This window comes from Amblyraja radiata, chromosome 16 (genome assembly GCF_010909765.2).
Source record: "Amblyraja radiata isolate CabotCenter1 chromosome 16, sAmbRad1.1.pri, whole genome shotgun sequence".
Classification (NCBI taxonomy): Eukaryota; Metazoa; Chordata; class Chondrichthyes; order Rajiformes; family Rajidae; genus Amblyraja; species Amblyraja radiata.
Window position 1 is genome coordinate 986011 of NC_045971.1, and position 14780 is coordinate 1000790.

Below are 14780 nucleotides of genomic sequence, written 5' to 3' on the forward strand. Positions count from 1 at the left end.
TTCTATAAGATCCCCTCTCAATCTCCTAAATTCTAGAGAGTATAAACCAAGTCTATCCAGTCTTTCTTCATTTCGGCCCGAAACATCGCCTATTTCCTTCGCTCCATAGATGCTGCTGCACCCGCTGAGTTCCTCCAGCAATTTTGTGTACCTCCCAGGAATCAGTCTGGTGAACCTTCTCTGCACTCCCTCTATGGCAATAATGTCCTTCCTCAGATTTGGAGACCAAAACTGTATGCAATACTCCAGGTGTGGTCTCACCAAGACCATGTAAAACTGCAGTAGAACCTCCCTGCTCCTATACTCAAATCCTTTTGCTATGAAAGCTAACATACCATTCGCTTTCTTCACTGCCTGCTGCACCTGCATGCCTACTTTCAATGACTGGTGTACCATGACACCAAGGTCTCGCTGCATCTCCCCTTTTCCTAGTCGGCCACCATTTAGATAATAGTCTGCTTTCCTGTTTTTGCCACCAAAATGGATCTCACATTTATCCACATTATACTGCATCTGCCAAACATTTCCCACTCACCCAGCCTATCCAAGTAACCTTGCAGTCTCCTAGCATCCTCCTCACAGCTAACACTGCCCCCCAGCTTAGTGTCATCCGCAAACTTGGAGATATTGCCTTCAATTCCCTCATCCAGATCATTAATATATATTGTAAATAGCTGGGGTCCCAGCACTGAGCCTTGCGGTACCCCACTAGTCACTGCCTGCCATTGTGAAAAGGACCTGTTTACTCCTACTCTTTGCTTCCTGTTTGCCAGCCAGTTCTCTATCCACATCAATACTGAACCCCCAATGCCGTGTGCTTTAGGTTTGTATACTAATCTCTTATGTGGGACCTTGTCGAAAGCCTTCTGGAAGTCCAGATACACCACATCCACTGGTTCTCCCCTATCCACTCTACTTGTTACATCCTTGAAAAATTCTATAAGGTTCGTCAGACATGATTTACCTTTTGTAAATCCATGCTGACTTTGTCCAATGATTTCACCACTTTCCAAATGTGCTGCTATCCCATCTTTAATAACTGACTCTAGCAGTTTCCCCACTACCGATGTTAGACTAACTGGTCTGTTATTCCCCATTTTCTCTCTCCCTCCCTTCTTAAAAAGTGGGGTTACGTTTGCTACCCGCCAATCCTCAGGAACTACTCCAGAATCTAAAGAGTTTTGAAAGATTATTACTAATGCATCCACTATTTCTGGAGCTACTTCCTTAAGTACTCTGGGATGCAGCCTATCTGGCCCTGGGGATTTATCGGCCTTTAATCCATTCAATTTACCCAACACCACTTCCCGGCTAACCTGGATTTCACTCAATTCCTCCAACTCCTTTGACCCGCGGTCCCCTGCTATTGCCGGCAGATTATTTATGTCTTCCTTAGTGAAGACGGAACCAAAGTAGTTATTCAATTGGTCCGCCATATCCTTGTTCCCCATGATCAACTCACCTGTTTCTGACTGCAAGGGACCTACATTTGTTTTAACTAATCTCTTTCTTTTCACATATCTATAAAAGCTTTTGCAGTCAGTTTTTATGTTCCCTGCCAGTCTTCTTTCATAATCTATTTTTCCTTTCCTAATTAAGCCCTTTGTCCTCCTCTGCTGGACTCTGAATTTCTCCCAGTCCTCCGGTATGCTGCTTTTTCTGGCTAATTTGTACGCATCATCCTTCGCTTTGATACTATCCCTGATTTCCCTTGTTATCCACGGATGTACTACCTTCCCTGATTTATTCTTTTGCCAAACTGGGATGAACAATTTTTGTAGTTCATCCATGCAGTCTTTAAATGTCTTCCATTGCATATCCACCGTCAACCCTTTTAGAATTAATTGCCAGTCAATCTTGGCCAATTCACGTCTCATACCCTCAAAGTTACCTTTCTTTAAGTTCAGAACCATTGTTTCTGAATTAACAATGTCACTCTCCATCCTAATGAAGAACTCAACCATATTATGGTCACTCTTGCCCAAGGGGGCACGTACAACAAGACTGCTAACTAACCCTTCCTCATTACTCAATACCCAGTCTAAAATAGCCTGCTCTCTCGTTGGTTTCTCTACATGTTGATTTAGATAACTATCCCGCATACATTCCAAGAAATCCTCTTCCTCAGCACCCCTGCCAATTTGATTCACCCAATCTATATGTAGATTGAAGTCACCCATTATAACGGTTTTGCCTTTGTCGCACGCATTTCTAATTTCCTGTTTGATACCATCTCCAACTTCACTACTACTGTTAGGTGGCCTGTACACAACACCCACCAGCGTTTTCTGCCCCTTAGTGTTTCACAGCTCTACCCATACCGATTCCACATCCTCCAAACTAATGTCCTTCCTTTCCATTGCGTTAATCTCCTCTCTAATCAGCAACGCTACCCCGCCTCCTTTTCCTTTCTCTCTATCCCTCCTGAATATTGAATATCCCTGGATGTTCAGCTCCCAGCCTTGGTCACCCTGGAGCCATGTTTCCGTGATCCCAACTATATCATAGTCATTAATAGCTATCTGCACATTCAACTCATCCACCTTATTACGAATGCTCCTTGCATTGAGACACAAAGCCTTCAGGCTTGTTTTTACAACACTCTTACCCCTTATACAATTATGTTGAAAAGTGGTCTCGATCATTTCTGTGATCCACATCTTCACTGTGGGGACTGTTATCTTTTTCCAGAATTTAAGTATAGGTTTATTCACAGTTATTAAACCATAGTCAAGGAAGCGTCTTTGAGATATCATTAGATATGGGCAGCCCTCTGACATTCCTAATATTAGTACTTTTGAATCTGGCTCCAATTGAGTTTTAAGTGTTTTAGAAATAATATTGAATATTTCCGTCCAGTTTTGTATTTTTATACAGGATACAAAAGAATGAGTTACGGTGGTTACTTGAAAGTGACATTTATCACAAAGAGGAGAGACAGTTGGGAAGATCTTGTTCAATTTGGTCTTTGGTATAACCTATGTGATACTTTAAATTGTATCAGGCAATGCCTGGCATTTAAAGAACAGTAGTGTATGTATTGTAGGCTTTCCTCCCATATATCTTTCGAAATGGGTAAACCCAGCTCGTCCTCCCATGCTGGCCCAAAAATCTCAGAGGGTGGTGTGTCAATATTTAGAAGTGTGTTATAAATGTAAGATATCAACTTACTTGTATCGGCATGTCTATTCAAACAATCGTCTAATATATCTGGACCCATAAGAGAACTGTCTTGTGTATATGTTTTCACGTAATCTCGGATTTGAAGATATCTAAAAAAATTATTGGCATTTGTCATATTTCTCCTATAGTTCTTGAAAAGAGGAGAAAGTCCCCTTCTTATAGAGATCTCCCACAGTATTGATTCCCAGGTTCTTCCATTGAGCAAACACCACATCTAAAATAGACGGTTTAAACAAGGGATTATTTGCAATAGGAAGAAGGAGAGACATATTTCTCAATTTAAGACTTTATTTCAGCTGTTTCCAGATACGGATAGTACTATGTATTATCGGGTTTTGCTCATACGTTGACTTATTCAGATGTATTGGAGATAGGAGGATCGAGCCTATACTAAAAGGCAAACAATCTTCCCTCTCCATTTTTAACCAATTTACATGTTGACATGTATCGTCCAACCAAAAAGTTATATTTTTAATATTAGTTGCCCAGTAGCAAAAAAGAAAATTAGGTAATGCTAATCCTCCATTTTCTTTGGATTTGCATAAATGTCTTTTGTGTATTCGGTGGGTTTTGTAGTCCCAAATAAAGTTTGTGACAATAGAGTCAATTTTCTTTTAAAAGCTTTTAGGGAGATATATCGGTATTGATTGGAATAAGTATAAAAGTTGCGGAAGGAAGATCATCTTTATGGCATTTAATCCACCTAGAACGGAGATAGGAAGTGTTTTCCAAAATTGAATGTAGGCATACAATTTAGTGATAAATGGTGGGAAGTTTATTTTAAACAAAGAGGAATACTTTCTAGTCACGTAAATTCCAAGATATCTAAACTTTTCAGTCACGATTCTGAAAGGAAATTGTTGGAGTTGAGAAGGGTCTTGTCCTTTTATTGGCATGATTTCACTTGTGTTCCAATTAATTCTGTATCCAGAAAAAGAACCACATATAATGTTTAAAACATTTGGAATACTAACTTGGGGATTAGTAATGTATAAAAGTACATCATCTGCATATAACTACATTTTATTGGAGGTATATTTGGTATTATCCATAAATGCCTGAATGGGACCTGATACTCTCAGCAAGAGGTTCTATGGCTAAAGCAAATAACATTGGGGAAAGAGCACTTCCTTGTCTGTTACCCCTAGATAAATAAAATTCAGGTGAAAGCATTAGATTTGTCAGTATTCTAGCTGTCGGAATAGTGTATAAAAGTAAAGTTTTCTCCCAATTGGAATTTTTCCAACTGTAAAAAGATAAGACCATTCCACTTGGTCGAAAGCCGTTTCTGCATCTAGAGAAATAATTGTTAGATCTTCGTTTGGCATTCTCTGCGAATATATTATGTTAAACAAACGTCTCAAATTATAAAACGAGTGTCGTTCAGGTATAAACCCAGTTTGATCTGGATGTATTAGTTTACCGATAACTAGGCTTAATCTACGAGCCAAAGTCTTAGCTAGTATCTTCTGATCCGTATTTAAAAGGGCTATTGCCCTATAGGATCCAGGCTCCTCGAGATTTTTATCTTTTTTTGGAATTAGTGTAATAATTGATTCAGCAAGACTTTGTGGTAAAATCTGTTCTTTAAATGCTTGAATGTAAAGGGCTTGTAAGCGTGGAGAGATTAAATCATTAAATATTTTATAAAATTCATTATTAAGCCCGTCCGGGCCAGGAGTTTTTCCACTTTTCAATGATTTAATAGTCTCTACAATGTCTTTTGTTGTTATCTCTGCGCCTAATTCATCCCGTTCCCCCTCATTAAGAGATGGGAGATTGCAATTCTCAAGAAAGCTTTTCATCTTTGCAGAATCGACTGTTGTTTTTGGTGAATATAGTGTTTGGTAGAATTGTAAGAATCTTTCATTGATATCTTTGGGCAATGTAAGCAAATCACCTTTTTCTGATCTAATTTTGTGTATAGTACGATCATTCTCTAATTTGCGAAGTTGGCGTGCTAGTAGTTTGTGTGGTTTATCACCAAATTCAAAAATTTATTGTGTAGTATATTGAAATACCCTAATAATTCTTGCTGAGAGAATCTGATTTAATTTGAATTTAAGTGCAGCTATTATATTATGTTTTACAATAGATGGATCAGCCGCATCTGTAGCTTCAGATAGTCACAACAACTTGCCTCAGCTAGTATTTGTGGATTAAATCTCCAAAACGGCTGTTTGTTATTCATTCCTTCCAATTTTACTGAAAAAGTAAGGGGACAGCGATCCGAAATAATAATGTTGTGATATTTTGGATTGTAGGTATAAGGGATAAGTTTGGCGTCAAGTTTGGATTTTATTCTTAACCCAAATTGGTTCACATCATATTTTTAATGGAATTATGTATTTTTGCACGGTTACTCCCTTGACACCCCATGGATGAAGAGCAACTGAATGAATCTACTATATCCATATTTCCAGAGTAAGAGGGAAGGGTTCCTCTAATCACCACTTTAAAACATAACAAATGCAAAAGTCACATTTAAAATAATCAATTTTTGCACAAATAATAAAGTGAATTTCCCACCTAGTTGCACAAAAATAGTAGTGTTTTCTACCTATAAGGAAGCTTTCTAATCTATCCCAAATATAAACAGAAGATGTAGAATGGCTGAGAAGATCAGGTTTCACTCTCCCCACAGGCCCTGTCTGGTTTTCTTTTCTGTTTTCAGATTAGTATTCCAGCATTTCTTATTTTTCATTTTCAAGTCCAAACCTGTCTTCTAATCTGTCTTCAGTGAAATTTATTTGATGCAGCTTTGGTCATTCATGATTCAAAAGTTGGCTTTCAAATGTGTAGGACAATAGAAGAAGTTATGCCACAGGAATATAATGTACTGGTTTATATATGGAATTTAATGACAGATTATGTATGACTTCACTGAATGATAGAAAATGGCTAATTGCTGCTCTTTGGGTGTGAACTTTCTGGTCTTGTATTCAGCCTTATCTTTTACCCGCAAGAGTTTAGTAAATATTAACTAGGTTACTGTATCAGTTTTAGAGGAAAGTATATTTGTGTAAAACCCTGCAGACATATTAGCTCTCATGGACAACCATCTATTCTGGCTTATACCCTGATTTAATCACAATCACAATAATACTTTATTACCCAATTAAAGAGTTGTTTCTGGCAAAGGCTCAATATTAAATACATTTTAACAGAACAGAGGTCAAAATGTTAATCTACATGCTTGTCGATTTAGTTTGTCAAGTAGGTTCTAAGCAACTTTAAACTATTTGGGATCAGTGCCATACCCCAATAAATATAGTGCCAAATGAACAAAGTGTTCAATTTAAATTATGAAGCATATAATGAACGACCTCTCTGCGATCAATGCAATTTATATTTCTCCTTCTAGAACTGTTGGTTTGATATTTTGTAGGAATATTCTTTCATTTTATACATTAGCCATGAAGCAGAACTTGCACTGAGCAATCAGACCTTGTTGAGTATATCGAGGGAACTAAACTATGTAACGCACTTAACCAACAAAGCTCAGAAATTGTTGAAAATAATCAGCAGATTATACACCACACCTGGCAAAAGAAACAGAGTTAATATGTCAAGCAAAGACCCACAGATCCAGCTCGACTTGCTGAGTATCTCCAGCAATTTATCTTTTATTATGAAATGTTTAGCATCCGTGGTATTTTCATTTTGTGCTCTGCTTTACATTACATTGTAATACCAATACTATGTGTGTGGTACTGAATCTATGAGAAATAGCTGAATAAAATCAGGATCCGAATCAGGGTTGTGCTTTCGATAAATTGCTATCGACAGGTCTAGGCCGCATTTAGATTTGATACAATTACATGAATTGTTTTCATGAGATGGGCGACAATGCAGGTTTGCAGGCCTGCTTTGCCATTCCCTGTTTAATCCCCATAACCCTTAATTCCCCTGCACTCTCAACAGCTATTTATCTCAGTCTTCAACAATCATAGCGACTCAAAATTCAGAGCTGTCTGGGTTCAGAATGTCAAGATTCACCACTCTCCAAGAGAAGACATTCTTTTGCATGTCAATTAGTTGTAACTGATCCTTTCACCCGAGACAATGTCCTCCAGTTTCGGATCCAGAGGAAACTCTCACAGCATGTAAATGCGTTCAAGCTTCATCAGAAACACTCGCCTCCAACTCCCTTCCCGCCAATGACACAATCGTTTTTATACTACGATTTTCTATATTGCAAAGGTTGCTCAGGAACACAGCTATCACATTGTAGCAGAACTGCCTTTACTCCAAGACAAAACATGATCTGAGTCAACATGTTGTGTATCTAACCCTGTTGTAAAGTAATAGGTATAACCGGTGACAGCATCTGATGGAGATGCTGTGACGAATATTCAATTACATCCAGTCTCTTTCCTGCTTTTATGAGTCATCTTGTGGTTTTTCGATGCTTCGTGTCAAATGGAAGGAGGAAATATTATCTGCTACGGACAATAAGGATTTGATGTTTATGCTAACAGGCAGGTTTCTGCTGCTAGTTCTATATTGCACTGATTCAGAAAAGCATTGCTTTGGATCTAGTGTATGTTGTACCCAACCTGGAGCTAAACACTAGATGAGATACAAACCTTGGAAATTCAATTTTTAACAATGACATTTCCCTCAGCTCATGATGATGACCAGCATGAGGGAAAATAAAAAGTAAAACATGGAGATTAACATTGGCAAGCACACACCTTTATCTGAACTCTATTTTGGAATATAGTAGTAAAAAGATCCCAATGATCAAAGGATCACATAAAACATTTTTGAAGGTGAAATAACAAGACTGAAGTTCTGTGCACACAGGATTAAAGCAGATGTCTGTTTTGCTGCAATATTTAGGGACCGTCTAACTACATTTCCAATATTTATTTTGAAACAAACACAATTCTTTTGGTGCTGCCTCAAAACCCAATAAAATTCAAATATAGAGCAATGTATGAACAACTGAAACACAGGTTAATAGTTCAGTTTTCTTTTAATTCATTCTTTCATTCCTTTTAACAAATAAAAAGGTTCATATGGAGGATCCCAACAGAAACTATTTAAGAGGAAACTGCAGATGCTGGAAAAATTAAAGGCAGATAAAAATTCTGAAGAAACTCAGTGGGTGAGGCAGCAGCTATGGAGCGAAGGAATATTCCTTCGCTCCATAGATGCTGCCTCACCCGCTGAGTTTCTCCAGCATTTTTATCTACCAACAGAAACTATAATGTCTTTGCAGAAAAGATGCAGTCAAAGTTTCTTAATGTTTCCAACAATATCAGTTTACATTAAAAAATTCCAAATATTCACATCCGTATTAATTCTTGCAGTTTTGTTGTTTCCCAGCCTGCAGCAGGTAAAGCTGACAAATTGAACCTTCTGAGTCAATGGTCCCAAATAAGCAAGGTAAAGAATCTAAAAGCAGCTGCCTCCTTTATGTTCTCTAATCGCCAGATCTGCAGACCCAGCACAAACAGCAGCGTCCCGACCTAACCTTTTTTTGTTGCAGTGGAATAGTTAATACTCCTACCGTGACCCGGCTGTTGGTGCCTGGGTTCCCTCCCAGCCTGTAGTTGTTGTAGGCCAGATGACTGTATGGATTGTATCCCACAAACCCTGGGGTGCTGGGCATTTGCTGATGGAAACAAATGAGACAAAACACGAATGAGAATGAGTTCAAACAAGAAACACAGAAATGAAATGGTCAGCATACAAAAAAAGTGGCAAAAATTCAAACATGATTGAGCATGGAGAAGCAGTTCTACTGACTGCTTCGCTACACTTGGGAAACTGGTGTCATCCCCACACAGTCCTGAACATACAGGGGTGAAAATAACTGTACATCTCATTGTGATCATCTTATGAGGATTTACAACAAACATTCCAACTTTTGGACTCCTGTGAAAATGTCCCTTTTCCATTTGTTGGTGAGCCACCTTGCTTCCACATAGTGCTACTGTGCAGTGAGTGAGCAAACCCGAAGTGGGAATCAGTATCAGTGATGAAGGAAGGTGTAAACGGACAAAGGATCTGACGAAGGGGCTCTGACCTGAAACATTGACTCTGTGTTTCTTCCATATATATGTGTGATCTGACCTGCAGGGTATTTCCAGCGTTTTCTGTGTTTGTTCTCAAATGATAGAGGGGGGGATCTTATAGAAACGTACAAAATTCTTAAGGGGTTGGACAGGCTAGATGCAGGAAGATTGTTCCCAATGTTGGGGAAGTCCAGAACAAGGGGTCACAGTTTAAGGATAAAGGGGAAATCTTTTAGGACTGAGATGAGAAAAACATTTTTCACACAGAGTGGTGAATCTCTGGAATTCTCTGCCACAGAATGTAGTTGAGGCCAGTTTATTGGCTATATTTAAGAGGGAGTTAGATGTGGCCCTTGTGGCTAAAGGGATCAGGGGGTATGGTGAGAAAGCAGGTACAGGATACTGAGTTGGATGATCAGCCATGATCATATTTAATGGCGGTGCAGGCTCGAAGGGCCGAATGGCCTACTCCTGCACCTATTTTCTATGTTTCTATGTTTCTATAACCAGCTAAGGAACTGCATCAGCCAAGCAGTTAAACCCGTGTTTTGGGGGGAAGATCAGGTAGATCTGATAGGATGCTACAATCAGAAAATTTGAAACTGGTGTTAATGGATAATTGTTGCTGCTTTTTAGCAGAGAGACGTGAAGTGGTGGAGAATAATTCCTCCATATGGAGGAGAAATACCCTCTCCTTAGAGACAAACATTAAATGAGATGAAGAATGTATTGCTTCAGACTTCCACGATATTGTGGCATTCATCACTTAGCCTCACCATTTGGTCAAATTCAACATAAAATATTATAAAAGAATATCTTTACCAAATGAAAATAAAATCATCAAATGTAATTTGTATATGTTAGGAAGATGTCTAATAAAATATCCTTAAATGAGAAGGGATACAGTCTGATACAGACCCGAGCGAGGGGATTCAACACAGTTCCCATTGGGAGTTCATTCAAAAACAAATAACTAATATACAATCCACAATGTCCTCCAGAATTTTGAACAGTTAAGAAATAAGGAAATTTCATCTTCCCATTTCTCACAATGTAATTTTAGTACATTTTGAATAAAATGACATTGAAGTTTGTTTACAACAATTAATGATAACTGCACTGTGGAGAAAGATTGCACCAAATCTTTGGACATCATTGCCACCTTCAATGATAAACACAAAATGTCACGGAAATCCATCCATTAATATTTGGCAGTGTCTCAATTCAAAGCATTTGCCATTCTGCATTTAACAATAAATAAATGTCATAACAGTACAGGAATTACACAAGGAGCAGTTAAGCTGAGGTTAACAGTGTTAATTATCAACGCGTTATATAGTTAATGATAATTCTTATTCCCTCAATTGCTGCGTTTAGTACTCTATCTGAAGCTGCAAGTTAACAAATGAATGGCGTTGCTTTGATAAACTGCACTGCTATTTATGGAATCTAAGCAATAATTTCATTCCTCAAGCCTATTCTTAGCATAGTTCACTTTCACCATTTGGTTGAGTAACATTACAGTAAATAATATGACAAGAGTTACTGGAAATTGAAAGTGTAGTGCAGTCTAATTTTCCCACATAAATAATCCTGCACTTTTAATTCCTGCCCTTTCAACTCATGTCAACAGCACTACCATATTACCATGCCTTGCATGTGTTTTTTGATTTTAAAAATCTGATATACACATAGTGCAGGCTTGGTGTTAAAACCACTTGCACACTTCACATCTTGACTGTATTTATGTATGCAGTATTGAATGATACTAACCAATGCAGTACTTGTTTGGTACAATGTTTAATCATTCTTAAATTTAAAGTTAATAACCTTTAGATATTTCATAAACAAATTTGAAAAAAATAATAGAGCACATAATATCAAACAGGTGCAGTCAATGTTTGATCCCACAGACTCCAAATTCAAGAAACAGCATGTGTAATTCAATCAATTATTTTTGTCCATAAGCAAGTCAAATTGAAACTTTTTTCAAATGTTGAAATACTTTGCAGTTAAAGCTACTTCAAAACAATAGTGCTGTTATACCTAGCGCAAATTACACCAAGGTTTCAATGCCAAATTTACCAAGCTAATTGTTCTTCCCCATTCCTCCTTCTCATAGAGCTAATGCACTCAATTCCTTTCTCAAAATGTAAACGTTCTTTCTTCCTCAAAAACAAGCCAGATGCTGTTTCAAATTCAGCATATTAGAAGGAATCGCAGGGGTGGAAGATGGTAGGGGACAACATGAATTTGCTGCAAATTGCCACAGTGGGAGAATTAATGCCTAGAGAGATAATTCACAAGGAAGGCAGGCAATTTTGAAAACATAAGATGGCTTGCTGGCTAATCCAACAAAATAATGATGAGAACAATGTTATGAGAAGGCAATTAGAACATTTAAAAGGATAATATAATCTGGAAATTAAAATTATCAAAGTCGGAGGAAAGAAATAGGATAAGAAAATGTCATGGTGACTGACTGGCGGTATAGAAAGACAAATGGGATGTAAATAAATGTGTATAGATTTAAGGCTTCGTGCATTTTGTAAAACACAGGAATTACAACTTGGAGCAAATGAATCAGTTAACATCCTAATGATAAAGGCCAAGAGGGGGAGGGGGAGAGGGACGGTGAGGGGGATGGGGAGCGGGAGGGGGAGAGGGAGGGAGGGGGGGGAGGGAGGGGGAGAGGGAGGGAGGGGAGAGAGAGGGAGGGGGAGAGGGAGTGGGGGTCATCAAAAACATCGATTTTAGAGATTCAAATCTGTTAAATAGGAATCACTAGGTTTGGCAGGCACATTCAATCGAAATATATGGCACCAAGCTTCACTCCTGCTTGACCACAAGGTGAACTATTTTAATAAAACATCTATAATTACATGAATACAGACACAATCTGCTGGAGTAACCCAGCGGGTCAAACAGCATTTCTGGAGAACGTGGATAGTTGACCTTTCAGGCCAGGGCCCTTCTTCAGACTGATTGTAGGGGAGGAAAGGGGGAAGACTGCTGGAAGAGAGGATGAGCAGTGCAAAGCCTGGCAGGTAATAGATGGATACTGGTGGGAGGATTAATGGGCAGATGGTTGGACAAAGACCAGCGATGAAAAAGACAGAAGGGTACGAGATAAAAATATTGAAGAGTTGTGAATTGTGAAGCTAGAGGAAGGAATGTAGGTGGTGCGGTAGGAGAGAAGTGGATTCAAACATGAATGTAGTTTTAGTATTAATTAAGCTTTCAAGAAGATGAAGCATTTGGCCAGATGAAGGCCCTCAGGGAGGTATGAACATAGAAAGGGGAGGGGGGGGGGGGGAGGGCTATTTAACCACTAACACAACCTGTTCCCTTCTACTAACTACAGATAACCTACACCTCTATCTTATCCCCATTTCCCATCCAACTGTGGTTTAAAATTAACAACTGTCCAAGCATCCATACATATTTCCAAGTAAGAGTTTCAAACTCCTGGCTCCCTGTACTTCCCAACATCATTATTGGTTTTGATTTTTTAACCTTGATGAACCTCCCTACCTGAAGAATATGTTTTCTCTTGTCTGTGAAATTTGCTGCCTCAGAGGGCGGTGGAGGCCGGATCTCTGGATACTTTCAAGAGAGAGCTAGTTAGGGCTCTTAAAGATAGCGGAGTCAGGGATATGGGGAGAAGGCAGGAACAGGGTACTGATTTCGGAAGATCAGCCATGATCACATTGAATGGCAGTGCAGGCTCGAAGGGCCGAATGGCCTACTCCTGCACCTATTGTCTATTGTCTCTATCTACGTTTATTGCAATATTTTGAATTCTCCCTTAATAGTCCACATCCCAGGATAAATAGTCCTAATTTGTGCAATTTCTGGCAAATCAGTGTTGCATTCCTTCAAATCCCAATTTCATAAAATTTGCTTGAGGGAATTATGAGAAAGTCATAAACAAACAATAAAGCTCCAAGAAGGTGATGCCTCATAAATTGATTTGTAGTATTTTGAAGAATTTATAAGGTTGGTGGATAAGAGATGTTTCTTAGATATTTATCAATTTAAGGCTTCAAAAAAAGCTTTTAAAGGTGAGTACCACTCAATAAAGAATTCAACAGGACTGATGTCTATGCTGTTATAATATGTGGGTCTGAGAACGGCTATCAACATCTACGCAGAAAGCTACAAGAGTAGAAAGGTAACTGCTTAGAGATCGGTGCACAGTAGAGAGCATGCTGACCGGTTGCATCGTGGCTTGGTTCGGCAACTTGAGCGCCCTGGAGAGGAAAAGACTACAAAAAGTAGTAAACACTGCCCAATCCATCAACGGCTCTGACCTCCCTTCCATCGAGGGGATCTATCGCAGTCGCTGCCTCAAAAAGGCTGGCAGTATCATCAAGGACCTATACCATCCTGGCCACACACTCATCTCCCTGCTACCTTCAGGTAGAAGGTACAGGAGCCTGAAGACTGCAACGACCAGGCTCAGGAATAGCTACTTCCCCACAGCCATCAGGCTATTAAACTTGGCTCGGACAAAACTCTGAACATTAATAGCCCATTATCTGTTATTTGCACGTTATCAGTTTATTTATTCATGTGTGTATATATATATATATATATTATGGTATATGTTGTGCTATGTTTTGTTGTGCTGAAGCAAAGCAAGAATGTCATTGTCCTATCGGGGACACATGACAATAAACTCACTTGACCTTGAACTTGATCACTAGCTGCACGGGACAAATAACCACATCTCTTCCGAGACCCTTTCTGCATCAACACACTGGCTTCAGAGGACAAGAGCTAGGATTTCCAAACCATGGACCATTAATATTGCAATAGACACTTTAATAAACGTAAGTACTTGAAGGTAAGAGGCAAAACATCCAATAAAAACTGATGCCAACTAGGAAACAAAACAATGTTCAAGCAAATAAATAAAAATCAGTCTGTTTTCTCACCATGTTATTTTAATGTCAATTAAAATAATGATTTCATTTTAAATGGAATACCACTAAAACAAATCCAGGCTATTATGTTTGCACAAGCAGAACAAAACCCCCTTTATTCATTCATGGGATGTGCACATCAATGGCAATAGCACAACTTATTTTCCATCATTAATTGCCTACGTACTGAGGAGGCAGGGAGAGCTAAATGCATTAGCAGGTCTGGTGTCAAGTAGGTGCCAAACTGTGTAAAGTGGAGAGATTTCTTCCCTGAAGTTCAATGAAGAATCAAAGGATTGATAGCTTCCTGGTGGTTTCACCATTATCGTCACTGAGACTAGCTTGCTTTTCTCCATTATAGGCATATTTATATAATTATTTGAATTTACATTTCCCATTTGTCACAGTGGGATTCAAACTTTTATCCCTGGATCAAGGATCCAGAAATCTGGCTGCTAATCCAAAGATAAACCTCTCCCTTTCATTCTGCTCCCCATTCTATTTAAACAGCTGGAGTATGGAACAACAACCAGTAAAAATGGATATTAATCGTATTTCCAACTCAAGTTAATTTACTTGCAATCTGTTGGAAATTTTAATTCCACTAAACATATGGCTAATTGAAATAAAAGTGACTGAAAGC

The 14780-nt window shown here is 38.7% G+C and overlaps 1 protein-coding gene across 5 annotated transcripts in view; it reads right to left on the reverse strand.

The window, feature by feature from the left end:
- Positions 1-14780, reverse strand: part of smarce1 (SWI/SNF related, matrix associated, actin dependent regulator of chromatin, subfamily e, member 1) — a 53583-nt gene that overhangs the window by 26199 nt on the left and 12604 nt on the right. For 3 of the 5 annotated variants that reach the window (XM_033034844.1, XM_033034847.1, XM_033034842.1), the window contains one exon: positions 8666-8806. In XM_033034844.1, coding sequence (XP_032890735.1) covers positions 8666-8806 — 141 coding nt within the window. The remainder of the gene's footprint in view (positions 1-8665; positions 8807-14780) is intronic. The other 2 variants (XM_033034846.1, XM_033034845.1) reach the window with 1 other exon arrangement.